Genomic DNA, 18,023 nt, shown 5'->3' on the forward strand with positions numbered 1-18,023 from the left:
ACACACACAAATAATTTTAATTTAAATACAATTTAAATAAACTGAAATAAATTGTGAAACGCGCTGTTAGGTGTAAACACTTTATTTTGTACTTTTTTTTAATTTTTTTGCACTGATGATGATCATTGTGATAAAAACGTATTTTACCAGATTCATAATGTACATTTATATCTTTTTATAAAGATATTTTATGTACATTTATATCTTTTTATAAAGTTAAAATGCATTATAGTATTTTCAGATTCATTGTTACAACTGAACTTGGTTGTTTTAATGCACTATACTTTCTAAATATGTAACAATGAATAGATAAGTATTATAATATATTATAACTGTGGTTATAATTATTAATGAGATATACAAATGCATTACAAGGTGCATTACAAGTCATAATTAATGCATTAAAAATACTTTTATACTGCATTAAAGGTTTCAAAGAAGGTATTACCAAGATATTTTACATTATTGTTACTTATTTATTTTTACATTATATTATTATTTTTTGAGACAATTACACACACAAAATCTCAATATTATATTTTTTGTAAGTAATTTTAATAACATTGTAATAATTAAGCATAAAGGCAGAACATGCTATAAAGAATACATTTTTTTTGTTTCATTTAGCATTGATGATAATAATTGTGGTGAAAATGTGCTTAATTGTCATGAAAATATTATTAATCCTAAAATGCATTGATTTATTTTCAACCTAAATATAATTTCATATTTTTTAACTTTTGATTTTGGGGCTGAAATGAAACCCAGGCATGTTCTTGCCAGTTTTCTTGAAGCTCACCCTGTTTGTTTGGTTGTTAAGGTCTTTTGTAGTCAAGTGGTTGTGGAGCTGACGTCTCCTGAGGGAAATGAGGGATATCAGATCAGTTAGATGAGAACCAGAGGCTCCCATGAGAAGAAAAGTGAGAAAACAGCAGCGGGGTGCTGATTTCCTCTGGCCTCAGGGTGAAAATATCACCTCGAGCCAGCAGGAGACAAGTGTCAAGTATGAGGGCTTTCCGTGCCTTGCGGCTTTCTCAGGATTGATTGGCTGGATAACAACAGCAGGTCATACCGAATGGCTGAATCACAGCAGCCCGAAGGCTGGCCGGCCACGCTTCACGCAGAGTACCGCTGTGTTTTTGGGAGTGTATGTGTGCATGGTTGTCTCGAGAGCCTGACCTCCGAAAACTGTCAAAACATAACGACAGTGAGAAAACTGGCTCTAAGATGCCTGTGCTGTGTCAGGTCATTGCCGCTGGCGATGACTGCATCAAAATATCCAGCCGCTGAGGCACAAGCACAACAACCTGCATTTGACACTTAAAGATGCTGCAGACAGCAGTGTCAGAAATTACGTTTTTATTATTATCAAGAGCCAAAGTTTGTCCCCTGGAATTGATTTTCAGGATATTTGTTACCTTTTCTAAAAGCATAAAGTGAATCTCTTTGTATCTTATTTTCTTTTTTGAAATTTGGTCTCAAATTGGACAAAAACCAAACTATAAAAACCAGCTATTCTATTCTATTCTATTCTATTCTATTAACAACATTTTTAATATTAGTTAACAACTAGTTACCATGAACTAACAATGAAAAATAATTCAATACAATAAGTCAGTGTTCATTTAGTTGACATCATTTTCGTCAACGACATTTTTTTTTTACCGACGACAGCTAGACGATAACGAACTAAAACCCTTTTTGAATGACAAAAACTGTGACGTAAATCTATTGACATTTTCGTCAACGAATAAAAACGAGACGAAAATGTTAGGGAGGGACGATTTGGGAAGAGTTTAATTCAGAACGAATCTGCTGCGTTGTTCGGAGGTTAGATGCGTACATATGAACCGGTGGGACATAAGCTAACATACACTTGCTGCACGTCGCATAAACGTTCAAAAATGTCAATATGTAGGAGTAAGAGAAGAGCAGACATATGGATAAATCTGACGACGCAAAAGAGAACTCAGTTCGGTCGGGTTTTCTGAGTGCAGACACTGAAGCATACACACACAGAAAGCGCGTCGCATGAACGGAGAATTACACACAAAATGATGCTGAATTGTCCGTTTTGACGAGTATTCACGTAAACACAGTTGATTATGTCTTAAGTGAACGTAAACATTGGGGAGAACGTGTATCAGTACATTGCATCCATTGATCCATTGCAGCTGTGCATTCGGATTTAAAGGGACAGCAGCCTAATTTAGTTGCTATTGTCCGAGACATTGATGTTAATCAAGCAACAAAAGAAAGACAGAAAATTACACACTGCTCTTGACTGAAAAACTTTAGTAGCCCTAAAGATTAATCTAAATTTATTGATAGAAGTAAATATGTCTGCTTGAAAGAATGAAGAATATGGTAAACAAGTTGCTATAAAGAATGCATAATTAGCCTGTATAACCATCGGTATTTCATTAAAAAGAAGACCATGTTATTGTTCTTTATGAGAAGTGTTTTTATTTAATTTTAACATAAAGGCATGTTGTGTGTCACCGCAGTTAAATCAGTGTCTATCATGATAAAACCTTAATATCAAACCTTAATATCAAACCTATATAATAAGTTTGGAAATTTTAGAGAAATGCTTAATAAATGCACTGTAACTAAACCCATTAGATTTTAGCCGACTAGATTTATAACATAAAGGCATGTTGTGTGTCACCGCAGTTAAATCAGTGTCTATCATGATAAAACCTTAATATCAAACCTTAATATCAAACCTATATAATAAGTTTGGAAATTTTAGAGAAATGCTTAATAAATGCACTGTAACTAAACCCATTAGATTTTAGCCGACTAAATTTACTGTAGATTTAGTCGACTAAAATCTTATGATATGTAATCGACTAAAACTAAAAACAATTCAGATGACTAAAATATGACTAAAACTAAATGGCATTTTAGTCAAAAGACTGACTAAAACTAAATAAAAATTTGCTGTCAAAATTAACACTGATTTACTAAAACATGATTGAAATCAAAAGTTGTATGTTAACATTTATTAATGTACCAGAGCTATCATGAACTAACTATGAACAGTTGTATTTTTATTAACTAATTTTAAAAACAATATACGTGTAGTGTAACAAATGAATTGCTCATTGTTAATTTTAGTTAATGCTAATTTTAGTTAATAATATGTGCTGTAACAAATGAATTGCTCATAGTTATTTAATCTCAGTTAATGCATTAATTAGCATAATAAGACCTTATTGTGAAGTGTTACTATTATATTATATTATATTATTTACTTTTTTAGTTATTTCTATTACTTTTATCTTATTTCTTATTTTTTAATTAGATTTCAACTCTAAATTCTGATTGGATGAGTCTGATTGGAGAAGTTACCTGGTAAATAATTTCCTGATATTTTACCCTTTCCAAAATGTTTGAAGTAAACCCATTGCAAATTTGATTAATTTTGATTTCCTTATTTTTTATTTTTGTTTGTTTGTTTATGTATTTATTTATTTTACAGTCATGGGCTTTGCAATGCAACAACTCCATCAATAATTAAATAAATATTTAATTATTAACATAACAATTATAAACAAATTAACATAATGGTTTACTGTTTTAATTCTTCTATTTATCTATTTATTTGTTAGTATCTATCTATTTAGCATGTAAATAATGAGGCTTTTCTCTTTGTAACTGAGCATGACAAGTGCTGTCTTTTGTTCTGAATTTTGCTCTGAAACAGTATATAATTACCTGATGTAAACGCATGTTTAATCCTCATATACTCAATGATACTGATTTGATAATGATACTGATTTAAGTTTTTTAACCTTAATACACACACACACACACACACACACACACACACACACACACACACAAACAGATACTATTTATTTTCTGATGCTAGTGGGTAGAAAGCAGTAGAATGTTATTGATATGATAATATCAGCCTTAAACTGAAATGAAATGACAAAAGTGTAACAAGGCATAGGAGGAAGATATACAAAACAACAGAAATCATTAAAATCAGAAGAAAAAAAATCAGGTTTTTATTTCATCTGCCTGCTGAGATTACTTCACACCCCTACAGACTACTTTTTATTAGCTCCATATCGTATTTATCACTGCCAGCATGATGGTTTAGCTTTTTAAAATCCTTTTTAGTCTTCAAGGTCCACCGTGCCATTGACAACCCACCGTGCATCATAATGTGGGATTGGCTATAGAAACCTCTTAAATTTGCTGTTGGTATATTCGCCTAGAGTAAGATCCCATTCCTCTGACGATCAGTTAAGTGACCTACTTGAGAGTGGGAGAGAGACGGAGGGGTGGAGAGCGACACCAGTGATGATTGCTGTCATTATAATCTAGTACTAGAGAAAATGAGGCTAATGCAAGTGTCAATCTGCTAAATAAGTCCACTGGGCTCAGTAGCGCAGCTGGAGCTCTGGAGCAGCCGCTGAAGGGACTCACACACACCGCTCGCTAATATGAAGTCTTGACCTTTCATAAAATGAAACGGGATTCATGCGTACAGTAAACGCAGTATCAGGTATTTTGTTGAGCAACAGAATCAAAATGGTTATGTCAAGTTTTACACCGTGTCACATTACAATGTCTGTAAATAAACTTTATATATATATATATATATATATATATATATATATGTGTGTGTGTGTGTGTGTGTGTGCACTAGCGATTGTGAGTGAAACATTTTTTCAAAGTAAATCCTACACTAATTTTTTGTGGGGGGATTTTTTTCACTGAGCTCTCGTCACAGTCCATTATAGGATTGTCATCTTTGTGAAGGATAAATCTGAAACCTAAAAGAAGGTTTCTTAGAAGGCAGCACGATTAAGCTGCATACTTTTAGAACAAGCTGAAATTGGCTTTAAAATGGCATGAAATCTGACCTAGACGTGTTCTTGACATGACACTTTTCACCCAGAGTGTCCACCTACTTCCTGTCTGTCTGACACATTCCCCGGTGAAGCATGACGAGCTTCATCTCCCGTAGCTCTGGTGACTTCAGTCTTCTCTCCTGCTTAAATGACTGCAGCCTGTGCATATTATTTGTGTCCTTTTCCTTTCCTCTGCAAACGTAACTTTTATGAGGTTGTCAGGCCTTGTTGCTGAAGCAGAACAGACTGTTTGATGTTGGAGAGAACAAAGTGAAGGTCTGGCTCAGATCTCGCTGTATCATAAACATCAGTGAGAAGAACCAGAGTGTAGACGCACTCCAGGTGTGTTTACTGAGAACGCCAGAGCCATGAATCATGAAGATTCACTCCAGGAACCATCATACCATTATACCCCACTGTTAGATAGTCCCTCAGCCCGTTTTGGGAGATAATCATTATGTTTTCAGATTTTCATTTGGCATCACATCTTTAGTAGTAATGATGTCAGTGATACAGAGTATCATTTTTTGAAAATTTAAAAGCAAAACATTTCATATCACACTGATGTGTGTAATGCATATAATATAACAGTTGTTTTTGGTTAGGTTTTGTATATAGTTTTTTGACACTATTTATGGTCCATATACTTAACTACATTTAAAACACAAATTAAATAGACAGTTTTAAATGTTATTTTATTTTAAAAAAATATATTTATTTATTTATTATGTTTTAAACAATATTTTAAAACATAAATTAAATAGTTTTAAATTTTATTATTATTTTTTTTTATATATTTATTTATTATGTTTTAAACAATATTTTAAAACATAAATTGAATAGACAGTTTTAAATGCTGATTTATTTTTAAATGTAAAAAAATTATTAATTTAACTACATTTTAAAATGTGAATTAAATAGAGATGTTTAAAAGTCAATTTGTGAATGAATGAATTTATTATTTTACTTTACAACGAAGTAAATAGACAGTTTTAAATGTTCTTTTTTTTTTAAATGTAAGAACTATTTATTCATTTCATTTATTTAATTACATTTTAAAACGTGAATGAAATAGTTTTAAATGTCAATGTATTTTTAAATGTAATAGATTTATTGATTTATTTATATTTAATTACATTTTAAAACAAATTAAATATGCAGTTTTAAATGTTTATTAATTTTTCCATTTACAAAAATGAAGAATTTATTTCCTTTTTATGTAAAATTGATAATTATTCCTTCATTTCACTCCTAGTCCTCCATTGCAGTACAACTCTTTTCCATACAGCAACAGTTCATAGTGACCACATTAATCTCCGAAATGGAGAAAAAACATTATAAATGATGAAAGATCCATTAGTGATATGAAATGCCGTTTAACTGCAGATCACCTACAGTACAGTGAAGACTTCCTTCATTAAACTGACTCAAATGAACACAGCACTCCCTCTAAAAGCCCACCTTAATGCTTGTGTAAAACGATCTCTCCTCCAAACCCCTTTAATCACAGAAGCAGCTCGCTGGTTTACAAAACATGGCACTGATTGCTTGCTTACTGGCACTGTCAAATTTTCTTCCGAAATGATTATATGGAGAGCTCTGAGGACAGGACTCCGCTGAGGCTCGTATCTGTGTGTGTGTGTGTGTGTACTTCAGGCTCGGCAAACACGCTCAGTGAAACAGCACAGATGGCTGTGATCTCACTTGGCTTTCTTACAGTCAGACGGACAGGTGGACGCCCATTTCTCACCACAGATATCTCCTCTCTCTCTCTCCGTCTTTCCCTCAGGAACTCAAGGAAGGAGCTGAATGACATACGGTTTGAATTCACTCCAGGGCAAGGTCAGTGCACCTCATCATACATCAGCCGCAGTCGTAGTGTTATGCTGCCTTCAAATCCTCCCGGGAAATTCCCACTTACGAGGCCGGGAAACATCACGACGTGATTTTGGTCAGAATAAAATGGGCACAATTTCTTTTTCACTTCCTGACAGACTTTTGAAGCTTTGTTAGCGCTAGTGCAACAAAATGAAAAGTAAAGGATGGGCATTAGGTTTGCATGCTTTATGTATATATTCTTGTTCTAGTGCAACCACATGGAATGATGGGAAGTGTAGGCAAAGGCATGTTTGGTTGTAATCCAGCTAGATTAATAGATTTATTTGTTTGTTTTTAACCAGTCATTCTGTTTTTGAAGGATATATTATAATAGCTTTAAGGACTTAGAAAAAGTGCAAGGTACAATTTCCCTGATTTTTATGCAAATTTAATCTTTCAACATTCTCAAAAATTAGGGAAAAGTAATTCAAATGATTGCGGTTCATTTGGTATTTATGTGTACAAAATAGCAATAAAAAAAAAAAAATCTGTCCCCAGTACTGCTGTCATAATCATTAAATCAAGTATTTTTGGGAATAAAGGAAAGGGAAGCACATCTTTGCCATGGTACCAGATTGAAAATTAAAGGTGGGGTATGTCTTTTTTCAAAAACGCTTTACAATACAGAGTCGGGCCGAGTACCAAAACAAACTTGTAGCCAATCAGCAGTAAGGGGCGTGTCTACTCATGATGCAGAGGAGAGAGCGCTTAGTGCACAGGACGGACATTAGCCGAGATGAGCGACAGAAAAATAGAGATGGCGGATAAAAAAAAAAAAAAGAGGAAAACGTCTGCGGAACAAAAGAAGGCTTACGATAAGGTAGTGATGGCGAAGTGAAGCGTTCTGAACCAGCGAAGCTTTCAACACAATTGTATCGGAATGGTTTCACATGTGGTTCAACAACTGATTCTTTGTTTTATTATATTTTATATAAATAATTGTCATTGTCAAAGTCATTAATTTGTGTCATAAATTAAATCTATTATCTGTTTATTTTAACTCTGCCTCAGTCCTTATACTGCTATTTTATGGCCAAAGTTCATTTTTGAGGTCAATATATAAATTACGATAAAAAAAAAAAACAGTGCTAACACATTATAATGTAACATAATGTAAAGGAAACACGCTGAGGTTCGCTTCGTTTGAACCAGATACTGAAGCAGTCACGTGGTTTTCAGGTGAATGAAGCTTCGGACATCATAGATCACATGCTTTTCTCAAAACGAATCAAGCTGCGATACAGAGCTTCAATGTGAAATGTGTTGTTTTTTTGATACAAGCTTCAAAGCTTCGGTGTTGAACGTAACATCACTATGATAAGGCAAGAAGTAGGACCCATGTAAATATCGGATCAGCTTTCCAGCGCTGGAGAGAACTCAAGGACCGGAAGGCCTGCGATCGGACGCCGAGGTTGCTTTGTTTCTTCTCGATAGGTGAGTAACACCGTGTCTCGTGCCGCAACAGCTGGACGCGACAAAGCGACCGTTGAAAATCATTTGAAATTTGTGTCAGTACGTCATAAATAGAACGCAGCAGTTTTCTGTCAGGGATTTGTCGTGTCGTGTCACGCCGCACCGCATCCAGTGTAGACAGCATCACTGATTATAATGAGTTCTATAGTCTTCTGTCGCGCCGTGCCGCTCGTGTCTGATGTAGACACGGTGTAACATTGGTTTTGCTTTGTTTCACAGAACTAATCGTTGCCTGGGTTGCGTACGTATGTGTGGGGGTGAGACCCTTTTGGGGTAGGGGCGTGTTTGTTTTGGTGATTTGAAATATCAGTATTGCTACCAGAAATCACTTACCCCACCTTTAAGAAACAATCTATTTTATTTTGTTTTTATAAAATTAATTAAGTGCTAGGCAGCTTATTGCATTCTCCAAAAATTTAAATGTCATTTTCATTGCATATCATACCAAACTCCAGTTGAAGTTTGATGAAGACTGTTATCAGATTTTTATTCCATGTTTTAAAATAGATGAAACCCAGAAGAATCTCCCATGAACTAAATGTGCAGTCACTGTACACGCTGAAAACTGACTATGATTAATAGAAATGTAATTCTGCCGTGCCGAAACGACTCCAGCTCGGTAAGCCGGAGCTCAGAGAAAATCCAGTTTCCTACTGGTAATTATGACATTGTGCTGGTGTTCATTGCGTCTAATAAAAATGATCTTTTTGGAGTGACTTGAAGGCAGCATTAGCAATAGAGAAACCTTAAGAGACGCCCAGCATGAGAAATATCCCAGCATTCCTTCAGTTCACACTCTGACTCATAATGAGCTCTGCATGTGTGCAGATCTCTCTTTCTCTCTCTCTCTGTGAATCTATCTATCTATCTATCTATCTATCTATCTATCTATCTATCTATCTATCTATCTATCTATCACGTTCTCTTGTTATTGGCAACCACAAATTATTTAGGTTATTTATAACAAATAAATAAGTCACACATTATTTAACATTTTCTTTAAAAGTTCAAATGCAAATCATAAAACTCTTTGTTCCAACTCTAGATTCTGATTCTGACACATTTGAAGTTTGACTGCGCATCAGTTGATTATATTTTAAAGTGGCAAAAGCTGTAAACCATAAAACACTAAACTTTGCTTTCTTTCGATCATTGCTTGCTACATCTCGTCACACTGCCCAGCTCGAGATCTGACGTGTTCCGTTCAATCGAGGCCATTGCGACTTGTTTGTTGATGTTTGTGTGCGTGGGTTTGCCAGAACATGCTTTTAACTTTGTGTTCTCTCGGGTTTCTTGCTGTAATATCATGCTGTGCATCTGTGTTTTTTCTCCTCAGACACTGCTGATGGAGTTTCTCAGGAGCTCTTCTCTGCTGGTCTGGTCAATGGCCATGATGTTGTTGTGGGTCAGTTGCATGTGCATTATGTTAAACTCCAATACACTGCCCGGTCTTAAAAAGGTCTTAAGAAGTCTTAATTTGCCGTTCCAAAAATTAAGGTCTTAAAAGGCCTTGAATCAGAGCAAAACAATCTTAAATTCGTAGTTATGGCTTGAAATGTTGCATATACATTCTTAAATCAAGATGCTTTACTTGACATGCAAAATGAAGATATGAAGTCTTGTTTTCTGAGAAAGAATCTTTAGACATTTGTATTGGAAAACAAGAAAAAAATACTAAGAAAGAGCATCAGTTTTTTTGCAGTGTGCTCAGAAGGTACAGTCAATGTTATTTCCATATTTCTAGAAACCCTGTAATATCAGTTACAGTCTCAGTGCAGCAACTTTATTGTGCCTGTATGACTGAAATGCAATGCTTTTATTTACAAAAACCATAAGTTTGAATTGATTGCTGTGCATTTTAGTCCCTAAATACTGCATTTACGTTTATGCATTTGGCAGACACTTTTAGCTAAAGTGATTTTCATGGCATTGAAGGTAGACATGTGATTACTTCATGCATTTTCCTGGGAATCGAACCCATAATCTTGCCATACGGCATGCTCTACTGTTAGGTTAATTTTATTTTTTATTTTTTAAAATAATTTTGATTGTAATTTTTTTAATGAATAAACATTTTATTATTTTAATATTTTAATATAATAATAGTATATAAATATGAATTACAGATATTAATAAATATTTGAATGACTTCTGACCATAACATCACAGCAACTCGTGATGTTTCTGGCCTTTTAATGGAGCTCATACCGGCTTCATCTGCAAGGAGAAAATTGAAAAGGGAAACATTTCCAGGGGTCATTAGTTCACTAAACATTCAGAGCAATATGCTAGGTATACAGATAAGATGAGTATTATTTTATTTCTGTTTTAGTATATCAAGTCAAGTTGGCAGCTATCTAAAATAAAAAGTTTTTTTTATATTTCATTTAACATTTATTTTCTTTCAAGGAAATGCTACTTGAAATAAAATAGATCTGACTTGTTCAATACAGTTGAGGCTTTTTTTAATCAGTTACGAATAACTGGATTTTATAATATTTCATTTTAATTTTAATTGAATTTTCATTTTTTATTTGAATTTTGGTTTTAGTAATTTTGTTGTGTTTTTTTATATGTAGTTCTAGATAGTTTTTATTATTTTTTATTTCAGTATTAGTTATTTTAATACTAAATAGTGGTTTTAGTTTTAGTTAACTTCAATAAACTTGTAGTTTAGTAAACAATGTAATTGAGGCCATTGTGACTTTTTTTTTTTTTTGCAAATCCAGTTACGAAAAACTGGAAAAGACACGGAAAGTCCTTCAGTTTGTCAGGAACAAAAAGTGATTTGTTTTTGTACGATGCTGTTTGTTTTGATCATTGTGCATTGAATATGCACGCCGTACGTCCCTCAGGTCCCACACAGCCATTCATTTATTATTTGCTGAAATCACGTCTTTGACAGTGTAATTAATTTTCATTACATAATTCCTTATTGATTACTCTGAGCACACGACAAACCTGAGAGAATATTAGAAGAGTGTTTAATGATGCCTTTTAATGCGTAAAAAAAAAATGACATAAGTGGGAATTTCTGGCAGGTACATGAATACCCGAATTAAAATGTCACCGAGCATTTTCACTAAACCCATATAGATGAAGAAGGGAACGCATTAGACCACAGGATCCTGTAGAAGTATCTGTTCATATTCCCCCGGCCTTTTGCATTTCACTCTTTGTGGAGGATTAGAGACAGATAGTGCTGATAGACGCCGCTTTAATCCACTTTTAATTGGATCCCGTTATATTGGATAGGATAATGCTTTCACCGTTGTCATGAATAGTCTGCTGAGATCATATTCGAATAGATATGTTTCATCAAATCAAGTCAAGTCACCTTTATTTATATAGTGCTTTATACAATATTTTTTAAAATAATTTTGATTGTAATTTTTTTAATGAATAAACATTTTATTATTTTAATATTTTAATATAATAATAGTATATAAATATGAATTACAGATATTAATAAATATTTGAATGACTTCTGACCATAACATCACAGCAACTCGTGATGTTTCTGGCCTTTTAATGGAGCTCATACCGGCTTCATCTGCAAGGAGAAAATTGAAAAGGGAAACATTTACAGGGGTCATTAGTTCACTAAACATTCAGAGCAATATGCTAGGTATACAGATAAGATGAGTAGCTCAGCTCTGAAAAGAGCTGTCCATGCATCAGTAACGCCATAACTGCACCAATTAATGCATGTAGTTAAAATTCATGGCTACACACAATTTGCCTAGTGGCCCTCAAGGTAATTTGAGTTCGAGACCCCTGCTTCAAGCCATTTCAGAGCAAATACATGAATACTGAGATACTGCATATCCACATATCATTTGTTTAGTTCTATCACACAGTTCTAATGTCAGTATCTTTTTCTACATGTGTTTTCCCAGTGGCTGCTAACCTTCAGAAGATTGTAGAAGACCCAATTACCTATAAAGTATTGACCTTTAAGTTGGTGAGTATTCGGATGCTAAATGTCACAGAGAATCTTGCAGGATTCCCATGATTCAGGAAAAGCTGGGAATATCATGGCCTGGAAAAGTAATGGAAATTAACTGTAAAATATACATATACATTTTCTGGTTATGCTCTTTGTATTTCATTGGCTAGAAATTGCTCTTTGTGGGTGCAATCTCTATAAAGTTATTTTCAAAATCCAATTATGAACAACTGGATTTTAAATTTTCTTAGTATCAATGAGATACTCCTACAGTTTATATATATATATATGTGTGTGTGTGTGTGTGTGTGTGTGTGTGTGTGTATATATACTGTATATATATAAGTCAAGTCACCTTTATTTATATAGTGCTTTATACAATACTGATTGTGTCAAAGCAGCTTTACAGTGTTAAACAGCAAAAACGAGTGCTGATAATGCAAGAGGACAATAGAAAACAGTCAGTTTATCAGTTAAAGTCAGTTCATTGTTGATTCAGTGATGTCATCGTCCAGCTCAGTTCAGTTCTCTTCCAATAGTATCTGTGCACTCAAGTCAAAAATGTTGCAAGAAATTGTGTCCCCAACTAAGCAAGCCAAAGGCGACAGTGGCAAGGAACCAAAACTCCATCGATGACAGAAAAAAAAGCCTTGGGAGAAACCAGGCTCAGTCGGAGGGCCAGTTCTCCTCTGGCCAGACGAAACTAGCATGGCGTGGTTTAATTCTAGGCTGCAACGCACGTCAGATTGAGCAGAGGACTCGTCTGGTTCCCGTGGTCTTGTGCCGATGGTCATCGAGGTCTTCACAGGGGATCTGTCTCTAGGGTTCGTCTAGAGTGTGTCTGCCTCCCGAACAACACTAGGTAGATTGTTCCAGAGTTTGGGCACCAAATAGGAATAGGATCTGCTGCCCGCAGTTGATTTTTTCATATTCTAGGTATTATCAAATGGCCAGAATTTTGAGATCGCAGCGAACGTTAAGGACAATAATGCGTTATGAGCTCGCTCAAGTACTGAGGAGCTAAACCATTCAGGGCTTTATAAGTTATACACAAATAAACAATATATACAAAAAAAACAATTGTATTATATATACAAAAAAACCCTCCCAATAAAGCATTACAATAATGTAACCTTGAGGTCATGAACGCATGAATTAACATTTAAGCATTTGACATTGAGAGCATAGGTCGTAATTTAGATATATTTTTAAGATGGAAGAATGTGGTTTTACAAATGCTAGAAACATGGTTTTCAAAGGAGAGATTGCTATCAAATAGCACACCTAGGTTCCTAACTGATGACGAGGAATTGACAGAGCAGCCATCAAGTGTTAGACAGTGTTTTAGGTTATTACATGTAAAGGATAAAGCATAAAAAAATACCTGTTGCAAAGATACTTTAGTATAATTGATTTACAGTAGTCAACATTTGAAGTGGATCAAAAAAGTTTATCAAAGTTGTCCTAAGACAAGAATGGGTTTTGTTTTGGTTTTAGGACAACTTTGATGAAAGGTTTTGATCCACTTCAAATGTTGACTACTGTAGCTTATCTATTATAGTTTTTGTTAATGTATTGATTTAGATAGTTTTTTTCTATTTTCTATTCTAAATGTTTTTTAAATGTGTCTATATTTTATTAATGTTCATTTATTAGTTTTAGTTTATTTAGTTCATTAAAGTAAATGAAAATGAGAAGTGTTGCCTTAGTAATTAGCTGAAAAAAGTGTTTTTTTTGTTTTTTAATTAAAAGTAAGTTATTTTTACATTTTCAGTTAACAATTTTTTTATGGTTTTAGTTAACTAATAACTGCATTTGTGATCAGAGAAATGAGAAACAACAAGTGCTACTCTACTGCCCAAAACTCGCGTTTGAATCATCAGTGGCAAATCCTTTAAATGAAAACGTACTTACGTGAGTCAGAACTGCCGGCATTTTAGTCTAACGTTACTCTCCCAGGATCAGTAAACAGTCCTCCATAAAATGTGCACACACACACACACACACACACACACACACACACACTCCCACACAGTTTGAAAAGGACTTTATCTAAAACTTCACATTATTTTTACAAAATTTTCATTTTTAGATGAACCATTCCTAGAAAACGCTAACCGTTAAGGGCAGGTCCCGGTGGACTGGGCAATACGGCGGCGACGGCTGTGTTTAATCACTCCGTTAGATGAGTTGGCGGTAAACAACATCTGTGCGTTAGCAGGCGGCTCATTCTGCTGCGGCCTTTCGCAGAGAGCTATTTCTACAGCATCTGCCAGCTCTTACCCTTAACTTCACCCTCCGACCCTCCACAAAGCTCCCAGAATGCATTTCTCAGTCGCACCTGGAGTGTTTCGAAAATCGCATTATGAAGTGTGGAGTTTTATTGTTTAATTTCAGCTTGAGCGTCCCTGGAGAGAACTTCACATCATGATTAGAAAACAACTCTGAGAAATGTGCACGTGTAACAGGAACGTAGACCGTGGCGTGTGTGTGGAATATCTCATTTACTAATGTCACTCCTGACTACACTGTGTGCAACTTGGATATTGGCTGCTTGGATATTGAACCGTGAAGAAGACTTGTGTTTGTGGTTGCTGTGTGCACACATGCAGGCTCTGTGGCTTGAGTGTAACAGGTTATACACATTAAAGCTGGTGCTGGAAATACATTGATTTCAATGAGGATGGTGCATTGCAAGGGCTTGTGAAAGTGATGTTGTCTCATGCAAACAAAAGTTGGTCTTGTTTCCTCCAAACAAACCAATATAGTTTGTGAATAAGCCACACATTTTTAGTTTGATAACTAAATTAGTGATTTTAGTCGCACTAATGTTGGTGTTTTCTTATAGCATGAGCCTGCTAATAGCTCACTTCAGCTATTAGGTGCAAAAGGCTGTGCTAATGCTGTGTTTTCAGTATAATCACAGCAGAAGGGCATTATTAGGCAGAAAGTACAGCCGACGATTTATTGCTTTATAGATAAGAAGTTACTGCACTAAAAAATAATAAAACAATATTTAAAAAATTATATTTTAAATGAAATTATTATTTTTAAATTAAATATATTTTGCATTTTTAATTACATTACTATTTTTTAATTTTAGTTTTTTTAATTTCAAAGTTTTGTTTCTATCTATATTTAATTATATTATTTTTAATGTGTTATGTTTTTATTTTATTTTATTTTTAATTGTGTATATACTGTATATATAGAGATAAACAAATGTAAATATAATTAACAATTTTTATACAAATAATATTTTTAAAATAATAAAAAAAATTAAATAATTTAATATTATTAAAATTAAAAATTACATTTTTATTTTTTATTTTAATTTAGTAATTTTTTTTTTCAATGAAATGTTTTTACATAAAAAAATTGTATATTTTACATTTTATTTATTACGTGTTATCCTTCCTGTAGAAGATAAAAATACATATCTGGATGTTTCTATCATAGCAGTCTTACAGTTGACTATGCATATTAAGCTAAATATTTCCAAATATCACTTTTATTTTACCAGTGTCTACAGTGTGTGTCCATCAGAGTGTTTTCTGCGTGTGTAAGCACACACACACAGCAGAAGAAGAAGTACTTCCTTCCTCTCTGAGTAATTCATAATGCTTCACTCAGGAGAAATGTGAGTTACGTCAGTGAGGAGTTTTATGGTCAGACCTTTCTAAGGGTCACAGTCCCTCTTATTTAGCAGGAGCGTGAACTCAAGCCCGTATTTCACTGCAGTGTTTTTCAGAGAGAGCAGACGCTCACTAACATATAAATACACACACACCTCTGTCTAAGATCAGTCGTCTGACCCTGAGCGGCTGATAGTTTCTGTGTCTCCTCCAGAGAATACGGACAGGCGGTCGATTTCCTCCAGACACTCGGGCTGCTGTTACCTGCGATAAGATGATCTGCTCTCTGCCCAGCGCCGCTCCGTCATTAGACACCTGTCAAAGACAGACCACCATTTCATTACTCTTTCATGTTTTCTTTTGCCTTTCATCCCTTAACCTCCCTTTTTGAAGTCTCTTAGATATTAGTTTTTGGAAGTTAAGTCAAAATGTGAAGTACTGTAAACGAATAGTAACCATTAGAGGAATAGTTCAGGTTCAGTGCAAGTTAAACTCTGCTGACAGAATTTGTGGCATAATGTTGATTACGAAGTACCTTGGGTTTATTTATTTTTTTATTCATTCATTTATTTATATATTATTCTATTTTAATTTACTATGCGCATGCATACAATTTGTGACATGATGTTGATTACCTTTGTTTGTTTGTTTATTTATTATTTTAATTTTTTTGTATTTTTGTATGCACATAAAATGTAAGGGCAGCGATCTAGATTCAGTGCAAGTTGAACTCTATTGGCAGAATTTGTGGCATACTGTTTATTACCAAGTACCTATTGTTTGTTTGTTTATATTTTTTATTTTAGTATGCACATAAAATATATGGAGAGTGATCTAGATTCAATGCAGGTTAAACTGTATTGACAGAATTTGTGGCATAATATTGATTATCAAGTACCTTGGGGTATTTATTTATTTATGTTTATTTTTTATTATTTTATTTTTAGTATGCACTTGAAATGGTAAGTAAATGTGTACCAGCATTGTGAAGGGTTTAAAAGCGCAAATGCGAAGCTGCTGTTGTTGTTAAAGCACTTGCATGAATTATTCAGTAAAAACCCATTTATTATATGAGCTGTAAAGTTGCCTAAATAGTGCTTTCTGAGGTGAAACTACTTTTCTAAGTGGATGAACATCTGGTTATGTGTTGCTGATGAATTTGAACCAGGTAAAGTGTCTTTTTCTGGTATCCTTCTTCATATTGTGTGAACGTTACCGGGCTTACTAGCATTATGATGATGCATTGCAAAACCTAGTGAGCTGCCTTGCTGTTTGGAAGCTCATATATGACGGATCTGAAACACTTTACTTGATTCACATGATTTTATTTGAGTTTGCCATCAGCATGCTGCTTCAAAAATGAAGCAACTGTATTAGGCATACAACTGCACAGCAGTTGTACATAATTATTTTATTACATAAAATATTTTTTAATAATCAGAACTATTTTAAAATGCAATACTTTTTATTAATTAATTATAATTAAATAATTTAAATAATTATAATTAAATTTTATAAATTATATTTATAAATGAATATTAATTTAATAAAAATCGTTAATGTAAATATACATAATAATTAATTATCCACTATGTTTTAGAGCTGTAGTTAGTACAGCTAGTCTCATGCCAGTGTGTATAATGTTTCATACTTGCTATAGCCAAGATTTTATTTTATTTTATTTTTTGTACTTATTGTTTTTATTTATAATTAGTCAAATTATTGCCTTGGTAATGTAGATTACCTTGTATAATTTTGTATTTATTATTATTATTATTATTATTTTTAGTATTATTGTAATTTGGAAATGGTTTTAATTAGATATTTTATTATTATATTTATGTGGTTTTAGTTTTACTAATAGTGAAATTATTGGCTGTTGTAATCTACATTATGCCACATTATGTTTGTTATTTTATTATATTTTTTATTTAATTTTATTTTTATTATTTATTTAGTTTTTATTTTGTATTTATTTATTTTACAAAAGCCTTATTATTGCATGTGGTAATTTAAATTATATCATATATTTATTATATTATATATATTTTTTTAATTCTATTATTTTAATTATTGCTAAAAGTCAAATTATTATCTGTAGTAACCTACATTATGCCACCGGTGCTGAAAAAGCTTAAAGGGGTCCTATTATGCTTTTTCACTTTTTCAGCTTTAGTTAGTCTGTAATGTTGCTGTTTGAGCATAAAAAAGATC

At 33.5% G+C, this 18,023-nt stretch overlaps 1 protein-coding gene across 1 annotated transcript in view; it reads left to right on the plus strand.

The window, feature by feature from the left end:
• Positions 1 to 18,023, plus strand: part of LOC107677925 (STE20/SPS1-related proline-alanine-rich protein kinase) — a 71,433-nt gene that overhangs the window by 51,360 nt on the left and 2,050 nt on the right. Inside the window, exons 15-17 of the mRNA XM_016472993.1 lie at positions 6,664 to 6,716; positions 9,562 to 9,630; positions 12,125 to 12,189. Of these exons, the coding sequence (XP_016328479.1) occupies positions 6,664 to 6,716; positions 9,562 to 9,630; positions 12,125 to 12,189 (187 nt within the window). The remainder of the gene's footprint in view (positions 1 to 6,663; positions 6,717 to 9,561; positions 9,631 to 12,124; positions 12,190 to 18,023) is intronic.

This window comes from Sinocyclocheilus anshuiensis, unplaced genomic scaffold, assembly GCF_001515605.1.
Source record: "Sinocyclocheilus anshuiensis isolate Anshui unplaced genomic scaffold, SAMN03320099.WGS_v1.1 scaffold164, whole genome shotgun sequence".
NCBI classification, from domain to species: Eukaryota; Metazoa; Chordata; class Actinopteri; order Cypriniformes; family Cyprinidae; genus Sinocyclocheilus; species Sinocyclocheilus anshuiensis.